The 19,884-nt window shown below is 35.9% G+C and overlaps 1 protein-coding gene across 2 annotated transcripts in view; it reads left to right on the forward strand.

Moving 5' to 3' along the window:
• Positions 1–16,399, forward strand: part of ankfn1a (ankyrin repeat and fibronectin type III domain containing 1a) — a 196,259-nt gene extending 179,860 nt beyond the window's left edge. For both annotated transcript variants that reach the window (XM_088599653.1, XM_088599654.1), the window contains 5 exons: positions 1,049–1,199; positions 2,908–3,076; positions 5,130–5,296; positions 10,080–10,293; positions 10,659–16,399. In XM_088599653.1, the coding sequence (XP_088455779.1) occupies positions 1,049–1,199; positions 2,908–3,076; positions 5,130–5,296; positions 10,080–10,293; positions 10,659–11,458 (1,501 nt within the window). In that variant the 3' untranslated portion in view covers positions 11,459–16,399. The remainder of the gene's footprint in view (positions 1–1,048; positions 1,200–2,907; positions 3,077–5,129; positions 5,297–10,079; positions 10,294–10,658) is intronic.
• Positions 16,400–19,884: the final 3,485 nt, after the last annotated feature.

Genomic DNA, 19,884 nt, shown 5'->3' on the forward strand with positions numbered 1-19,884 from the left:
TAGGGCAGTAGAATATGTTTCAAACATGAAGCTCACATGAGATGATGCATACATACGTCTTGGAAAAACACAGTAAAAGAAAACCTGCAGAGAACCATTTTTCCACAAACAAGGCTGTCCAGTTCTTTTTTTCCTTGTTTCTTTACACACACATCTTTCAATCTTTCATTCCTTATCTGACAGTGGGATAATCTGATTTGTGCACCAAATCATCACTTTATTAAACAGTAGAATTTTTGTGCAAATGTTTTGCATTTGTTTTGATAACATCTCCAATATTTTGTCACAAAGCCGCTGTTTCTCCATGACATACTGTACCTGTATAGGCATAACCACAAAAACATTTTCAGTCGTTTTTTTCAGAACTTAAGGATATGTCCTTGAAGATGTTCTGGAAGATCTTTATTTGGCATTATATTTAAATAAAAGTTAAATATTTTAATTGGACATATTGCAACAAAAATGAAACAAGGTTTATATCAAACTGGAAGATAACTCCAGCAGATGGGAAATTCATAGATCTTTTAAAGTTACACATTAAACTTAAACAATGAGCTTCAACTGGGTTTACAGAAACTGAGGTAAAAAAATAATTAATAAGTAATAAATTAATTTGAGTCAGTATACAAAGCCAGAACAGAGGCTTAGAATGACTTGGTCACCTGTACAAAATATATTTTAGAGAAAGAATAAATGGAAGAATGTGTACTAGGGGTACGTTTTTAAGTATAGAAAATGTCTTGAAGAGAAAATGCAGAACATATTAAAGTTTAAACCTCAGATATAATGTAACAAGAAATATTCAAAACAAATGTACATGATGATTAACTATGGAAGACTGTAATACTTCTCTGGTAGATCTTCACCTCTGTTTCCTATTTATTTTCTTAATTTGAGTTTTTTCTGTTTTATACAAATTTGTCTTAATGTGAATGAATCGAATACAACATTGACCCCAATTCTGGAGGGATATATTAAAATATACAGCACTGTGAAAAGTAAAGAAACGCACTGTTTACTCATTTTAAGTATCTCCTTCTGTATCCAGAGATGAGTGGGAATGGCTCCAAAAACTGTCTGGCCCGGCTTATGTGGAAAGTGCAGATCAGACATCGGTCTGCCACACTCCACCATTCTTCTATGAGCTCCAGATGGCTTTAAAAGGCTTGCTCAGACAAATCAATCTACCTCTGCACCAGGTACATGCTTCAATATACATTTACAATGTATTGCATGTCAAAAGTTTTACACTGTGATATAAATGAATTTTTAGACTGTGTGTTGGTACCCCTGTACTTTGCAATTAAGAAGATGAGGTCATGTGTGAGAATCAGACAGTGTGGAGTTCTCTTTTGGTATACTCTAAAACTAATTGTGTAGTATCTTGGGCTGCAAACTCATAAAAATGAGAAAGGAATCTACATTTTTAGTTTAATAAAGTTTGCGAGTGTTAATTTTTCCAAAGAGTGCTTTGGAAATATTATGCTCCTGATTCTGAAATGTTTGAAGGTACTGTATTATACTTCAAAACTACATTTTCCACTTTTTGAATTTTCATATTTATAACCCATTTTAGTGTGAATAAATAATGTATTTTTTTTACTTATATATAAATAAGAAAATAGTAAATTTGTCTGAGTGGAGTGATCCACTTTATTTATCAAACCATATCAGTATTTTTACAAACAGCATCCTTTATGAGAAACTAAAAGCCTGAAACTATGAAATAATCATTTAACTGAAACAGGATTTCATTGAAACCCTCATTATACTTTCATTCACCAGCTGTTTTGTTTTCGTATACTGTATGATGATATAGATTATATTCAAGTATAATCTAAAATAAATGGCTACTGTATTTCATAACTATATTTAAACCCCATCAAGACATTTTAAATAGATATTGCTTATGCTAAGGCTGAGACAATCTTTTGTTTCATTTTTTAGAGTATTGTGTTTTGTTTCTTGAAGTTTTGCAGTCTTCAGAAGAAGTTAAATGATATGCCTTGGTATTTTGTAATTATTCTGGGAAGTTCTAAAAGGCTTTCCTCACACATTCAATTTTAGTGATGCTTTTTAGTACTGCAGTAAGGTAATCTGAGAATCTTAGCTTTTTTTTCATGAGGATTGATGTTATAAATCTAAGTTTCATTAATGTCATCATTCTTCTTTAAATCCTAAACGTGTCCATATACTGTATCTAGGACAGAGTCACAACCACCTTCCCCTTGAAAGGTGTCAGTAGTGGCAGATTGGATACTGTGTGAAGACCATGTAGCCTGATTAAATGTGACTAGAGAGCATGTTTGCTACTACACAGTATGGAATTACAGCTTTTGCTGTATAATTGCAGTCAAATAAAGATGTTGAAGGGGCAATAAAAACACTTGATGTGTTTTTTTTAAGTGGAAAGAATTTCAACAGTATTTGATTGATTTGGAAGTTTTCGTAAACTGCATTCTTTGTGACAGAGCATATTAAGGATTTTTTACTTCAGATCTTTAAATCTGTTGTTGACAGTGTAACTGACTACAATGGAAAAAATGCTATGTATACTTGCTTTTGTATCACTCATTTTGACTGTGCACCCCAACAGTGGCTACATTGTGTGGTATTTGCTGAGACTAGTTTTCTTACATAGGTATGAAGGTTGTGTATAGGCACCTAGAAATGCCTGACTTCAGGAGCTTAGGGAGGCTGAAAATACTGATGACTCCCTGACCAGCTCTCCAGAGTGAATTTTGTAATAAGCTTATTTTAAAAGCACACTGAACTATACTGTGACTTTTTGGATCCCTATTAATTAGTGTATTCGGTTGGCCTGTCTTTGTTGACGGCGTTGCTGATATGCGAGAGCAGCCCAGTAACCTTCTCCTCCTGTGTTTGTGCGCATGTGTCTCTGCACAGGCCAAGCTCTTCCGGATCTACACGCAGGAGGTACTGGAGCTGGGTCACAATGTCTCCATTCTTCTGCTGCTCCCCGCTTCAGACGATGTCTGCACTGCCCCAGGACAAAATAATCCTTACACCCCGCACTCAGGGTTCCTCAACCTCCCTCTTCAAATGTTTGAGCTAGGTATACTGCCTTCTGTTTCACCAACAATATTAGCTCAGTGGCCTTGTTAAAATCCACAGATTCCTATCTGTTCCCCCTGCTCCCAGTGGAACACCAATAAATCACACACAAGCCCTGGGCTGCTGGCTGGCATGTATGTAGGTCCTGTACAGGGCTGTCTAAAACCTTTGGCAGTTGCAAATAATTGATCATGCACTTAAAATCCCAATCATGTAGAATATATTTTAAAACTGTTGGAAATAATGTTAATGGGCTTTATTATTTCCTCATTAGTTCAGCATCTATTAACTAATACAGATGTTTTAAAATCTTAAAGCATCCAATTTAATAACCCACTCAATCATAATCACAATCATCTTCCTTATAATTATTGTCATAGACAAAAAAACATTTCTGCATATTTCTAAAGAACCACTGATCTAAATCATTCAGGTGAAATACACATTGCCAATATAAACAACATTTAAAGAGACTACTTAATTAGAACTAGAAAGACTACAATATTTTAAAAACCCTGCAAGTGCATTGGAGCAGAAAAGGCTAAACTGTTATTTTTGCATAGCAGTCAAGCAATTTGTATTTCTGGTCATAAGATTACCAGGAGTGATAATTACAATATAGCACACTGTGTGCTGTATGTTATATATACTCATCATATTCCAACATAACACACTTTGTTGCAATCAAGTGACTGATTTCAAGTGGCTATTAACATTAGAATAAATTAACTTTATGTAAATTTCTGATTGAAAAGTAAGTATTTGTTTGCATGTTACTTTAAAGCAATAAGTGCACAAAGTCTGCAACATGTTGAAAATACCAAACTCTGTGTAACTGTGAAACATTTCATTACAAAGCCTTTGCTGCTACCAATTTGAGTTCTTACTTATTCTTGGAGTTTTCTAAATTCAGCATAAAAATGGATGTTCAATGGGATTTAAATCTGAAACTTGACCTCAGTCATTTTCATACTGCAAAGTGAAGCGGCACCAAATAAGTATGGAAGCATTTTGTTCTACATAAGCAGACAAAAAAGGGCTGTACACTTCCAGATTCACTGTCCTGCTGCCACCATTTGTTAAACCATCAATAAAGACAAGTGAGCCAGTTCCAGAGGCAGCCAAGGTTTATCTTGGTCTCATCTGTCTATAAAACCTGGTTCCAAAATTCTCCTGGCTAGCTTTGTACTTTCAAGCAGATTCTGAAGCATGAAAGCAATGTGCCTGGGCATACCTGCCCATATTTTCTGTCCAAGTCCTTTAGAGGGCACTGTATAATAAATTAGTTTTTTTCATAAGAAAAACAGATTCAAGGAGCATGTTGCAAATTTACGCTGAAGTTGAAACAACTGCTGAATCCATATTAATAATTAGAAACAAATAGTTCTTAGAGATTTATCTATGCATGTTTCTACATGAACAAGTCACCACAAGTATTCTAAGAAGCTCTTAACTTATTTACAGTATCTATAAGTAGTACCGATACTATTTATGCTGCTCTAGAAAACTCTAGTACTATATTCAATGTTCAGTTCCATTTGCCACCATTCTTTACCTAATGAAGTATATTTTACATTTGAATAACATGGCACCTATGTTTTAAAATCAACATGATTCATCGTGATGTTACACTCATGATTGGGTTAGGCACACTTAACTGTTTCACTTAGTTTTAGTTTCGCAGTCTCTGATTAGGCCTAAGTGTAGACTGTGTAATTTTATAATTAAATTTGTATATATAAGTCCTATTCTTGGAATCATCAGGCAGTGTGAAATCAGTGCTTAGAGTTTAGAATTGGCAATAAAAATAACAGTGACAATAAATGAATAATTACATTTTAAACTTGAGTTTAAGATCAGATGATAATTAAATATACTAATAAACAGTATGTATTTGCTTTGCTTATATGTCTTTTTGATTTTGTTTTGGGAGCTTCAAAGACAACTGAAGCACTGGTTAATAATCATGTGTGACACATTTAAAAATGATGTTCCCCACACTGTTTTTTCGCAGTGCTATTGAAGACATTGATGTATTGGTCTTCTGCTTTCAGTTCACTTTTGCACTTATAAGGAGAAATTCATCAGCCTATACTGTCGTCTGTCTGCTGTATTGGACCTCGACTCGCTCATTACCCAGCAGTCCCTGAGAGAGGCCATTTCAGACACGGAGGTGGCAACTGCAAAACAACGGCACCAGCATGTTTTAGACTACATACAGGTTGGTGACATACTAACAGTAGCTTTAGCAATCTATATTATGAGTGTGGTACACTACCTGGTTTTTCCCCTTACCTGTTTAGATCAGATCCCTTCCTTTTGTGCAATTGCAGAGGATTTCATTTTTAGCACTTTGAAAACTTCAAAGAGAAAGCTTGCAGGGGAGTTTGAAGCTTTTAAATAATCTCATGCATCCTGTTGCATTTCTTATTTTGAACTTTTTGCTCGGTTTTGGTTTTGTGCCTTGTCTACTACACCTTCTAAAAAGGCTTTTTCCAAAGGAAGTGCTGACGTTGACTTTTGAAAGTCGCTGATACTGTGCAGTGCAAGTTTGTTTCCCTAACGCATTGCTGCTGGATCCACTTTGAAGAGTGTTTTAAGAAGCCTTTTTGCACTAATCGTTTGTTTGCATTCTATAAGAGGTCTGTAACAGGAGGACTTTGTCATTGTCAGGCCTAAGAAGTGCCCAACTGGATGCTGGCTGTGGCCGAGTGACACATACCACACTTTCCTACATGGAAACCTATAGGTGGAGTTCAAGGGGAGAAGCTAGGGGTGTTCCGCCCCTTCCTCTATCATCCAATTTTCTCTTCCCTATTTAAACCCTAACCACACTAACGCACACGTCTAAAGTTTTGAATTCCCTCCTCCTCTTTCTTTCGTGTTGCCTTTGCATCCAGGTTCCCTCTGGGGGAGTAGGTGAAGCTCACCACCTTGAGCCTTTCTGGGGAGGTTCTCAAGCACGAGCCAGAGGGGACGCCTGGTCACATTATTCTCGGGAACTCTAACTTACTAATTCTCACTCTCTCGGTCCCCTGAGGGTTTATCCCAGTTGTGAGGCAGCACCTCAAAGCAACTCTCAGCGAGTCAGGGGCCTTCTTTCGCTTCCTTCTCGAGCAGCTTTCTCTTCATTCTCAACCCCTCGGGCAGTACCCCTCAAAGTGATTCCTCCAGTCAGAGGTTCTTTCTCTTCCCCCTTGAGGGATTCATTCCCAGCAGTTCTCATGCAACTCTCGGCGAGACAAGGGGCTATCTCCTCCTCTCTATCCCCTGAGGGCAGTGCCTGGTCGTGAGGAAGTGCCTCTCAAAGCGATCCTCAAGGAGTCAGGGGAGCCTTCCTCTCCTTTCCCTACCCCTGAGGGCCTAGCTCCCAGTAGTAGAGCAGAGCCTCTCAAGTGACTCTCTGCGAGTCAGCGGTGTTTATGTTTTCACGCCCCGGAGGCTGCCAAGTCAGCCAACCCAATCGGCCACTTGGATTTCCCGCGCGGTCTGGGTGCTACTTTTCTCTACTTTACAAACCCCTGCTTCTCCCCTTGAAATGATTATTTTTGAAAATGTTGAGACACATTGTGTGTTATAGAAATAAACAGCCCTCCAAACGCCTCATTCTAAACTTATGTCCTGCCTTCATTCCAACTAAATCCAAAACAGTAAAAATGACTAAATTCTACATTTAGGATTTTACGGTTACGATATAAACTTAAATATGAACTCCAACGCACCAGACATCTTCCTAATTCATTGCCCTCTCTTTTGGCCTGTGTAATTCAGCACGTCCTGTAGTTAAACATCATTTATAAATAACCTGAGGCCTGGGCCCCACATTTTATTTAAAATAAAGCTAAAATAAGGCATCACAAATTTATTAAAACAGAATTCTCACTTGATGGGTTTCATAGATAACATTCATCCAGCTTTTAAAATTGTATCACTGCCAGGCATACACTATAGCCAAGAATTTATATGTGCTCCTGCATTAACTTTTCTTTACAAGAATTCTGTAAAAGAAGTGTGAATTAAGAAAACTTTTCTTATTATAGTTCATGGTAGACAGGTAAACTAATTCCAGATTTAAAATCATACATGGTTTTAACTACTCATGAGATTGTCATTATGTTCATAGTTGTTTCCATGATTACCTTTTGTTGGGATTATAAATTGAATGATCCCTTCTCTGTATTGAGCGTTGGATGGCTCTTTCTAATCTGCTTTTTGTTGAAGTTATTTGGCCCAGATTTACTGATCTTTTTGCTAAAAATGACAACTAATTTAATTTAGGTTCCAGTGTATTATTAGTGCTAGGTTATATATTCATTTGTTTTTAACTCAATATTTCCCTGTAGTTGTTTTTTTATTACAAAATAAATGCATAATATGGATTTCAACATATTATTTCAAGCAATCTGACCTAGTTTGTTTACAGACAAGATTTTAAGAGATGCATGGTAACAAGAGTTGGTTAGATAGAAAGGTTAGGAAGTAAGTTGCATTCCTGTTGTCCATTAAGTGTTGCATATGTGGTTTCTGCAGTACATTGAACATACTTCTTAAAAATAAACTTTTATGTTTCCTTATAGCAAAGATCTCACTTTATATCTTCTTCCCAATAACAGAAGACAAATTATCTAATTCTTGTATTGAAATCAAAAATCTCCTCCATACCATTTGACTTGGCATTTTTCCCTGTTCGTCATAAGAGCCTCAGCATATTTTGTATAAAGAGTCATCCTACAGTGTCAAGGTTCATTAAAGAGGCACGGTTTTCCTATCTGCCAGAAAGGGATCTGTTTGCTCCCTCTACTCTGAATTTGCTTCTGCATAGGAATTTGACTCTTTCAAACTACTGACCCCCTGGTAAATAAGATAAACATCACCTGAGTAGCTTCGACTGTTAGAAAATATGAATGTGTTACTGGTTATCAAAAACAAAATCTGGTCTTTGGAGGCTTGTAGCCAAGTCAGATTAAAATTATATTCCAGAGGAGTTGAATTGTTTTTGAGTTGTCTGCTCAAACGTTGTCTCAAAACAATACATCAAAGTCACACTCATCTGTGAGTCTGGCTTTGATCTATTGCAAATCTTTCCCTTCGTACACTAGCCATTTCTGTCACTTTCCTTCTGAGAAGTGGAAGATCAACAAAATTCAATTGAAATGATTATTCAATCACCGTTCCAAACTGAAATTAGGTTAAAGATATGTTGAAATGTCAGGATTACATTGAAAAAAGGATACCAGTCTGTTCTAAGTTTTCTTGTGACAAAATCCAGTGAAAAAATGATAAACATAGCGATACTATACTGTATGTCATCATATTGGTAGTTTAGAACAATAAAATATTGTTTTTCATAATTTACGCTAATGATTGCATTCCTTTCAGCACAGATCCTGTATCCCTATAGTCAAAACTGTCAAAAAAAATACTAACCTAGAGATTCATTTCAGAATCATTTGTGGTATAAGAAAATAATTTCAGTGCCAAGAAAAACTTTGAGAACCTTGTTATATACATGTATTCATGTATATATTAGCCCTAAAAATCAAATTAGATCTTCATTAAACTCGTAATAAAAGATTAAGATAATCAGATTAGATGTGTTACACAAATAAAGATACTTGTGATTTAAGGAAACACTCAAATGTTACTGACCAGTAAGGGCAGAAATTCATAAAAGCTGATGGGAAAGACTCGTTAACATTACAGGATATGTCTAGTTGAAGTCATTGCTTCTGAAGAAGATACCATCTATTACTATTTGATCATTTTGTTCATTAACTAATTTAACTATATCTTATGTCATTGTGTTAATCTGATTAAACATATACTGTATCTTAGCCTTTATTAAGACTTTCATGAAGATCTAATTACGTTTAAGGTCTACAATATACAAGAATACTGATCAACTCAGAATTTTACTCTGCATTGTGGTTCAGAGACATTCCTTCATGAACTGTATAGGCAGTCATCTCAAATAATCAGAATTAGCAGTGTAGGAGTGCACGACTAACATTCTTAATGTTCAACTATTACCCTGTTGAGTCAAGATATGTCAGAGTTTGTCATAATATCATTTATATGACTCTAATGTAGGTAATCTATTTTATAATACGTAGGGTGGAATAATATTTCCTTATGGATTTTCTCTGGTATTATCTCCCTGGTATGTTGAACTAATGAAGAGTTTTGAGGACACCCTTTTTTAGAGACCCTTTTTGTGTTTGTTTAGAAAGGAAATTGAATATAGTTTGTTTTGTATTTTTACATGGAGTGATATAGGAATAATTAGTTTGGATCTGTATCCATTTTTTGGGCATCACAACTGGTAAAGAACTTACATAAGCAAATCAAGACAAGATACAAAATGAAATACAGGAGCACATATATGGTATCACCTCACAAGATTGACTGTCATATAATGTTACCATTTGTTTTTGAGTGTGGTGTAGAAATCAAACAGTCATACTGACAAGAAGATCTGAACGTATGCTCATGACCTGCTTTGTGTGACTTTGTGGGTGTCTACACACTTCATATGGCCATATTGTGAAAAACCTATTTAGATTCCTTGCAGTGTACATTCAGCTATTACACGAATCTTTTCTAGGTTTAAATCTGTGGAGTATTTGTCTGTTATTCAGAGAAATACACACAGTGTTGGTCATCTTAAAACGATTGAATTTTTTTTGTTAAGCGTCTCTGAATCTTACCTCAGCAAGCCCTGGTAACAGTTTCTTTCTCTGTCCATTGAATGTAATGTATATTAATTGACTTGTGAATTCTATGGAACTGATCCATTCATCAGCATCAAAACCTAAAAAAAAGGATCAAAATAATCGTGTAATTGTTTGATCTAATTCATTAGATATGCCATTAGCACTACCACACTTTCATTGAGAAACCATTGTTCACTTTTCTGGGCTGCAGTTGCTGACTGAAAGAGCTGTGCTACTGTGCTACATGTTCTCCATTTTTATTTGATTGTGTTTTCTGTTTCAAATTTAAAGCAAATGGATGAAATGTGGCGAGAAATGAGGTGGATCATGGACGCCCTTCAGTACGCCCGTTACAAACAGCCTGTAGGTGGCGTACCAATCACCTGGCTTGTTGACACAACAGTGGAGCACTCTGTGGAGAAGAATGACTCCACGTCTTCTAACATGGACTATCTTCCCACTCCTTCCCCTTCACCTGAAATGCGCAGAAGAAAGGCTGTTAGCGGTAAGGAACCATAAAACCTTCAAATTTGCTTGTAGCTTAATTTAAAGGCAATTCTGAAAAATTCTCAGAAACAACATATTGTATTTTAGATAACCTTAGCAGTTAGCTCATCTTAGTAAATGATTCATAAATTTGATGTAGTTCCATTTTTTGCATGTTACAGAACATTGACTTCTTTAATGTCAGAAGACTAAATCACATGGAGTTCCTCTGTGCTGCATAGTGTTCATTGTTAACAGCCCATGTTAAATTCACATATCATATGAACACTAAACATACAAGTGTTGTTATAATGGACATAAAACATAGTGGGTTTCTACCTTTGAAAGCAAAATCTTCTTCATTACTGTGTTTTCCTTATTTAGATTCACAGCCTGGCTCCGATGAAGATGGATGCTCTGAAGTCTTTCTCCCTACGGATAGCGACTATGATTCGAGTGATGCTTTGAGCCCCCGCGAGCTAGACCTGGTCTACTCCTCTTCCCAGGACATCTCTCAGCAGGCTGTCTGTGGCTTGAGTGGGAGCGCCCCTGATGTGTTGCAGGTGCACGACCTGAAGTACTCCTTCTGCCTAAAGGAAGACACCAGAGTGTCTAGTGGCTTTGACACAGAGGGTGAATTTTGCTCCAAGAACATGGAGGACTTGACGTTATCTGGACTCACTTCCAAAGGTGCAGACAAGGGCTCCCGTGGCAAGCAGTTTGGCAGTAAGAAGAAGCTGCTGTCTAAGCAACAACACCATAGCTACTTCAGCGGACACCACCGCTGGCTGCGGGTGCACAGTGAGAGCCAGGCCGTCTCGTTGTCAGAAGGTGTGTACACTCAGCAGCGGGAGACAGATTTACCTCTGGAATCAACTACTGGAGGGGCTATGAATATTTTCACTGAGCTACCACGTAGTTCTTTTTTACCTCACGCTTCTAGCCTCCCTGAAGACGGGAAGAATCGACACCGAGAGTCGAAACAGAATGTGCGCAGGATCTTTGTTGAGCCCTGCAAAAAGACTTCCCTGAGCGAAGATACCCACACCTGGACTCTGAATGTAGGAGAGTCGGAAGCTGCCACTGGTGTGGTGGTTGGTTTTGAATGCTCTGTGGCTCAAGACGTGGATTCTGACGACCAAACTAATTCTCAAGTATCTGAAATATTCAGCAGTACACTCTAGGAGTAAATTATCTGATGTAATTGTAGATGCTGTATCCTTTTTATGCAATTTCAGTCAATTTTTCCTGCTCTGTCTATTGCATTTACTGTTTAAAAAAAGCATGCAACGCTGAATTCTTTTCTATTTAATGTAAACCAGGCTTAAATGGATATGCATCATTTCAATAGAATGTTAAAAAAATCTAAAGTTGCTGGTCGACTCTTAAGGTATAAATTCACTGGCTTTTGACTGTTATATCAATGATCAATGCAACATGAAGTGAAGCACTGCTTGGACATTTTAACTTAAAACTATTGCCTCCACGCAAGGTTTTACCAGAAAAGGCAAGTGATTTAACAATAGTTCAATTATAAAAAATACAATTTATCAGTGTATTAAATTGATATTTTTGAACATTTCAATAAATGCATGCAGGAGAATGCTGGATTTCAGAACCAGTCAAATTCCATCATTGGAACTGATGTACATTGAACCTATTTTGTATTATCATTGTAATCTCCTTTCTAATACTACATTCTATAGTTTGAATGAGCTGATGCGAAACTAGTAATTTCTTAAGCAAAGCAGCTTAACATTGTTTACATTTAAATTCATCTTACTTTTCCTAAATTCTACAAGAACACACTAAAGACTCCCATTGCACTGCAGTGTTTTGTTTTGTTTCAGGTTTTACAATGTCATATGTAACGGGGATCGTGCATGAGCCAGTTACAGGAGTGATGTTACCCCCTCTGAAAGCTAGACAGTCATTCCTCCTAATGCAGTGGAAGAGGCCAAGGCATTAGGTATGCTTCCAGACATGCTGTACTGTCTGAAACTACTTGAGGAGACTGGTATATGTATTGTGCATAGTAGTGGCTTTAGACAAAAGGAAGGAACCTACCTTTTCACATTGAAAATATTGCCACTAACTGAAAAGCTTCAACTGCTATTAGAGAAAGTCTGAGATTTCCACATAAAATCGCCGTAAAACTCTACCACTACAAAGGACCAGACTTTTAGTTTAACACAGTTATTTGCTGTCTAGAGACAGCACTGTGCATGTTTGGAGCCCATGAGAAACCAGGATCAAATTCCAGTAGCCACACGGAGAGCCACACTCATCACACTTACAGAATTCAACCCCAGTTGCTAGATGGTATAAGCCTTTTTGTAAATATACAGAGACAGAAGTGTGGAATTGACAACATATTTCTTTTCTGTTCAATTAATTCCATTTGAAAGAACCTGCAGCTCTTGTAATACCTGAAATGGATCACAGTGCTTTGCAAAGAGCATCTTCTTTGTTTCCCTATGATACTGCATGGTTTTAACTGTTGTACTAATAGAATCTTTTCATTGTAGGACTACAGTACATATCTCCCTATGGTTTGGGTGAACTTCAGAGTGTTTCTAGCGTTGAAAATACACGTTTCCATAAAGAGACTGCATCAGTCGTCACCTACTAAATTGGTTTGAATGAAACCAAAATGTGTGGCTGGCTCGTATTCATTTGCATGGCATTTAATAGAAGCAGTGAAACTGCAGATCTTGGAATCCTGCACTGGCTCTTACAGTGGCCATTGAATTGTGCAGATGGAGAAGCTGTCTGCTCGGATAATCAACATTCCACTGGATTTCTAAGAGTTTTCAAAAGTCCAATATATTATTGGAAATTGTGCTACATCTATATTTACAGACAAGTTAAATTATTTGCCTCTTAAAAATATCACTTTCCATAAATATTATATTTTACCTGCAATCATTTGCATTGAAAGAAAATGTATTTTATCAGCACCAAATTGCCCTAACCTGTAAATATGTGTATCTTTTTCGTAAATAGTGCATAACAAGGCTTTGACATGAAGTGCTCTGTAACTGACTGACATTGCATATTTTGAACTGGTTCAATGGAGACATGCAAGTGAAATCGTGAAATTCAAGGCTCATTCTGCCTTTCTTTCGCTTGGCCTGATTTCTGAATTTGGAATTGTCAGCTTGATCTCAGTTTTGGTCAAATTTAATTTAAAAACACTTACTGTATTTGCAAACCTTTTGTTGCTGTCAGATACTGTACGATACAACACAATACCAGCGTAAGGATTGTTAAATTGTTAAATGTATTTGCTTCACAGTGATTACAAAATCAAATATTAACTGTCCTTAATAGAGCAATTAATGTTTTATTTTTTATGTTATTTTCTCATATTATTAATGGGAATCTAATTTTTTTTCAGGACACTTAAAAAGGCAAAATTGATTACATCTAAAATATAGATATAAATTATTTTCCACTAGACTGCTGTTAATTATGGTAGATTTTGCACAATTCTCAAAGAAGCACATTTCACATTTAGGTTTAAAAATTGTCTCCGGAACTCATTCTAGAGCAAATTCTACATGAAACAATTGAGCTCGTTATTTTAAAAATACCTCATTCGTTGCTTCTGTTCAGGTTTTAGTAAGTATACTTGACATTCTAACAATCCTTTTTGGTTGGTTTGAAGGAGCATCACTTGCATCACTTTTGTTCTCTGTCAATATGGACAAATCCTTCAATACAGCAAGGCTGGAAGTAATATCCTCAACCATTATTATCTGTACAGGTTTTCCAGTGCTAGGCCACAGTCAAGAGATTTCAAAAGAAGTGTGCTAAGCCATGGTGAAGAGAATTCAAGATAAATACCACAGTTAGAAACACAAAGACACAGAAGGTTTTTCATAGCTATACATGATTTATCAAACGAGAATCTTCTGAAAGTGTTAAAAAAATTATACTCAAATGTGCAAAGGGTTGTATGAAAATTAGATATTCGAGATTGTAAATATTGGACAGCAGGTTGCACTACTGCAGTGTTAATACAGTACACGTTGGTGTTATATAGTAAATGCAAGACCAATTAACTGATCTTTGCACAGTTTTGATGTGCTCTAAAAAACTCAAAATATCAGTTTGATAGCTATGGTAAAACAAATTATTAAACTGCTATCGACTCATTTGTACTGTATTGATCAGCTTTATAACCCTTTGTAATTTCTAAATACCTATTTTGCACTACATTACAGTAACAGTTTTGAGGATGTTTTCTACAGATGTGACTTTTCCAATTTTGAACGTTGAAATTCAGCCACAAAACAGGTTTTGAATTTCTCAGTGTTGAAATTGAATGCTCATAGTTGCTAATTTCACTCAGGAAAGCTGGGCTTTTCCATATGATGTACATTTAAACATAGCCCATTTTATTTTTTTAATTTGTGTCTATATTTCATTGTCAGCATGCTAAATATTTTATGTTGTGTTTGAACTATAATGGAGTTGAATCTTTTATGTAAGATTGTCAATGTATGCTTTATCACTGGCCCTTGTAAATACATATATTTCACTTGTGATCAGAGTGAATTTCAATGCTGTGTTCCAAAACATTCAGTTGAGATCTTATATAAAAATATAACAGAGTATGAATATGCCTTTTGTACATCCCACAAGCTTTGAATTAAAGTTTCCCTTAGAAATCAAAGACTTTTATTCTTATGAGACAAAAATTAGGCAAATCCCAAGGTTTATTAAGAGTTTTGTTGTCCAAGATATCAAAATGCATAACAATATTTTGGATTTTAGTAAATGCATCAAAGTATGCAATAAAGCAGATCTTCTGCATACTGTGTAAAATTACAGCCTCAAAGCAGTTATTTTAAATTATTTAGTTGTGGAGTTGTGGGCATTATCTTCAAAGAAAATGTTTATGATGGTAACCTGCAACAGTAAAAATAGTACTAAGAAAGGAACATTTTTATAACAACTATTAATACAAATCATCTATTTTTTGTGTTAGTGAAAAATGTGATTTTATTATGTTTTTTAGTAAAAAGAGTTTAGAATATCTGGGTGTTTCAGAATGAGAACTGATAGACAGAGTGACAGACTTTACCTCCTTGAAATTCAAATGCTTGTGAGACTAGTACAAGGCAGGCAGGGCTTTTAATTGTGTGTCTAAAGCATGAAGTCAGTCCCTTTCAGTTACTTGCAGTGTGTGAAATGCAGAGGTGTTGACCATTGTAAAAATACAAATTAAGAAAGGTTGAAAAACAGTGGTCCGTACACTTGACAAGACTAGAACCGAGTTACCACTCCGCAGAGAAAATATTGCCATGCTGCTCATGCAATTCAAATGATATGCTAAAAAATCTGTGTGAGGCAATAAATTTGCATTCACCTTTAAGGAGTTTTACAATGTGAACTGGAATCAGACATCATCATTTTGAAAAAAGATCTTTACAAACATTATCTCAGTATCAACAGGAAACAGATTTCTTGATTTGATATGCTTTTCTGCACTTAATATCCATATCCGTTTCATCACACTGTAAACCAAGGGGGGATTGGCTTTGCTGGTACCTGGGTTGTAATATATTGTTAATTATATTTACAATTAAATCATGTAATTCTGTGGCAGTGTGAAATCCTAAACCTTTAATTCAAAAAATGAATTCACTTGAAAACTTGAAACTTCCTTCAACTAAGTTTGGTTTTAAGGAAAGAGAATGGTTAATTTAAGTTGGCCTATCAATCGATGGTTTTTGTATATAGAAAGAAATGTTGAAGCCAGCTTTGCATGTTCCACGTGCTTTTGTTCTGTTGTTTCAGAATTAGTCTTTGTATGAAGGAGTCTATACATTTCTTGTTGACAATTTAAAATGTGAATGAAGTCTTTCATAATTGATGAGATATCAATGCTGGGACAAATCAAGTAAATTTACTGATCACCACACTGGACTATTTTGTAACATGTAAAGAAGGCTGTTCTCTTCTATGATGTTTTACTGTACTGTGTTTAGTCACAGAGGAAAAGCCTTAACTGTTGGCATGTTTGTGGATTGCTATTTTACTACAAAGATGTTTGTTGTTGCCATCTTGAAACAAGGGCACACTGTTGCTTTATTCAGTAAATTTTATTCTTTAAACTGAATGTCAGTTTTGTTTGAATTGAACCCAAGGAGCACCGTACTCCTAAAAACTGCAGACATTAAATTTACATCAATTAAGGTTTTTTGTTAATCTTGTTTTTTCTCTCTTTTTAAACAAAATTAAACATACCACAGTGAAGAGTGGTTACGTATGTGTAAAGGGTATCAGAGCAAAACGGTCATACCAAGTGAACAGGATACATGCAGCAAAACAGAAAAATTGTAGCTCTGGTAAAATGCTTTTACCAAAACATTTAAAAGATCCAGATTTGCAATAAAATTTTAAGATTAGAGTGACACAAGGGAAATAAATAGTGCAAATCCCAAAACAGTAGTGTATTTTCTAGATAACAATGGAGGTGGAGTTGAAGGTGTTTGGTAAAGAGCAACACCACACTTTTCCGAATAATAGCATTACAGGACAGACCAAACAGGAAAGTTTGTATTTATTTGCATTACATAGTACTGACAGTGGCTGTTTATATCTAAATCTAGTGTACTGCTATGAATGAAATGAAACCTCTGTGCTTCTATTGGTCATCAGATTGTTAGTAAACTAATGATGTCAAACATTCACCAAACTCTTCTTGAATACTCCTACTGACTCTACATCCACAACATGACTTGAGCAGTTTTTTTACACACCCACAACCTGAGACATTAATGAGCCCATTAATCTACCATGGTTACCTGTCAAGTATGGATCTTCAATATATTGTACTTTAATTTAATCAATATTATTCCCTTTGCTTATTTGTAGTCTTTCAGAGCAGTGTTCCAGTGACACTGAAATTAAAGATGTTTTGTTATCAAATGTTTTCAGTCGGCAAAGATGTGTTTGACAGAAACTTCCCTTTCTCTTTGCTCTACCAATTTCCAATAAGTGATGGGGGGAGATAGTAGCTATGGAAACTTTTGGGTATCTTTAGTTTACCAAAAGGCTAAATATAAAGCAGCTGGTAACTATGTAAACAACGCAGAGCACTGTTGCCATCTTGGAATACGTGACATGAGAGGTGTTTGGGACCCCAATCAAACAGTCGAAAGAACAAGTAATCAGACAGATAAGAACATTTTGCACCGCTAGAATTAAAACTTAAAACTGCAGAACCAGGAACAAACTAAAACCCCTAATCCTAATGTTTGCAGATGTTATATTCCTTGGTTTTGTTGTATTGAAAGGTATTCAAAGAAACAAGTATTTTCAAAGCACACTTTTGTCTAGGCACACACAACACAATTTTCTCTACCATTTAATGCAGTGTTTATTTTTTAAGTAACGTTAACTATTTAATGTACAAAGGTTTTTGAGACCTACAGTACATGGTCCTCATTTTAATGAAAAGTAAATGTTCCATAAAAACAGATCCTGGTAATCAGCTACAAGATTATAAACCTACCAACCCATGGTACGGTGCTGTGCTACAGTGATAAATAGATTCAGTCCCATTCTATATTGTGTAGTAAAGAGCTCTGGGATTCTGCTGGTTGAAAAACTCTATATAACTGAACCAGTATTTGTGAATGAATTTGTTTTGGGTATTTCTTACAACATTAAAAAACAGTTGTAATATTTGTAATGAAGTCTACTCTTTCAGATCTAACAGCATTTGTCTGCTAGTGTCATTTGTGTTTCTACTACACTTCAAGCTTGAGAAACAGCAGGGTAAGTGTTGGTTCCATTATGGAACCTGCTGGTAAGTTGGTAGCCTGTCACTTGTCTCTTATCTCTCTCACACCCCTGTATGACATGGCACAGACACTGATAGTTCTGTAGTTCAAGGGTAACATTGATGTAAAAACAGAGACAATTTCCTGTCATGGGGGATCCAACAGCAAGATCCGTCAATTGCTAACAAAGGAGTGCTTAATGGCTGTGTGCATTTATTTTCCTTAAACTAACAGCAATGGCATACAACACTTAAAGATTTTCCTTAAGTGATGACTAATAAGTCACAGCTGGAAACAGAAGAGGTGTGAAAGTTCCCATCAACACACTGCTTAGGGGGGAATTTGCTGCATATTCCTCACCCTGATCAGAGAAATGACTGCCAGCACTGTGATTCTCAAAACTGGGGCTCTTTGTCTGAAGTAGTTTGGTGTTTTGGATTTTTTTCCAATGTCCCAAAATGATTTGTATGTTAAATACAACAATCATTAAGCGGGCTTGTAGCATCACTTTTACAGCTTCACCACTTCTAACCTGCACACAATCCATGACACGGAAGCAAATATGCTACGCTAGCCTAAAATCTTGTTTGAAGGCCTCCAGCAGCGAGTTTAAAAGCAGATTTTCATAATGCGCTTAAAAAACACATTTATGAATTTATGAAAAAAAATCTACCCAAACGTACTTTTAAGACAAATTCATTTTTCGGTGAATGAGAATAATTCTTTGTTTTGACATTTTGTAGAGTGATAGCTAAGAGAACTAAATGCAGCCAATTTAATCTTCAGTTTCTTGTTAAAAAATGAGGTCTAGGAGGCGCAGACAAAGATGTAACCAGACCTGGTAAGGAAATGTCTGCAGAGGATGTTGGGAGGATCCCAGAGGGGCACTGTCGTACAGGAGAAGTAATGGAAAAGATATAGCCAACCGCCAGCATGCTGGAAATTTCATTCTTAGTGAGTTTCTTTAATTGCATTGATGAAAACTGGCATAAGCAGATGGGGGCTATGCCAAGACAGTATGGTCTTTTTTATATGATGGGTGTAATAGTTTCTAAAATAAAGCATTTAAAAGGAATTGATGATCGTGGCAGAGCTCATAGAAGTAACTGGAATGCTTTACTTTAGAATTCACAAGTTACGTTTTGGACGTCCAAATTAATTTCTGCTCAAGTTGTGCATATTCCATATTTTTGTTGCCATGAATTAGCAAATGTACTTTCGAAGTCTACCTAATTGAATAAATGTTTAATTTCACATATTCCCATTGAAATGTCTTTATTTGCAAAATTTGGTTAAACTTTAGGCAATCAATTGTAAAAAGAACTATAACAAATATATCAATTCTGCTACATCATGTCATCATGAAACAGGAGTCAGCTGGAGAGAACCTTTAGCATCCATTTTTTGTTCTGTAAACCGTTTCATTTAGTTACACTAGTAATTCATGAGGCATGTAAAAACTAGCATTTCAAAGAACATACTTAAAATGAATCATTAACAGCCCATAAGTAAACAACAAGTAGCCTAACAAATATTTAACCTTCTTCCTTTCTGGGGTACCAGACTCAAAGTTAAATGTTGTTAATAAAAATCACTCCTGATTATTTAGCCAACGATCCAACAATACAATTGGTTACCAATCAATAATTTACATTTTTAGGTGGAAACAAAAACCTACTATTTGCAGTGTTTTATGTAGTTAGTGCAAGATTTTAGCATTAGCTTGGGACATTCTTTGGGATAGTGTCTTTCTATCCTTAAGCTTTTTGCTTTTCCATTTTAACCAGACACAGTGCATCGGGATTAGACTG

This window comes from Lepisosteus platostomus, chromosome 11 (genome assembly GCF_059453375.1).
Source record: "Lepisosteus platostomus isolate fLepPlt1 chromosome 11, fLepPlt1.hap1, whole genome shotgun sequence".
Classification (NCBI taxonomy): Eukaryota; Metazoa; Chordata; class Actinopteri; order Semionotiformes; family Lepisosteidae; genus Lepisosteus; species Lepisosteus platostomus.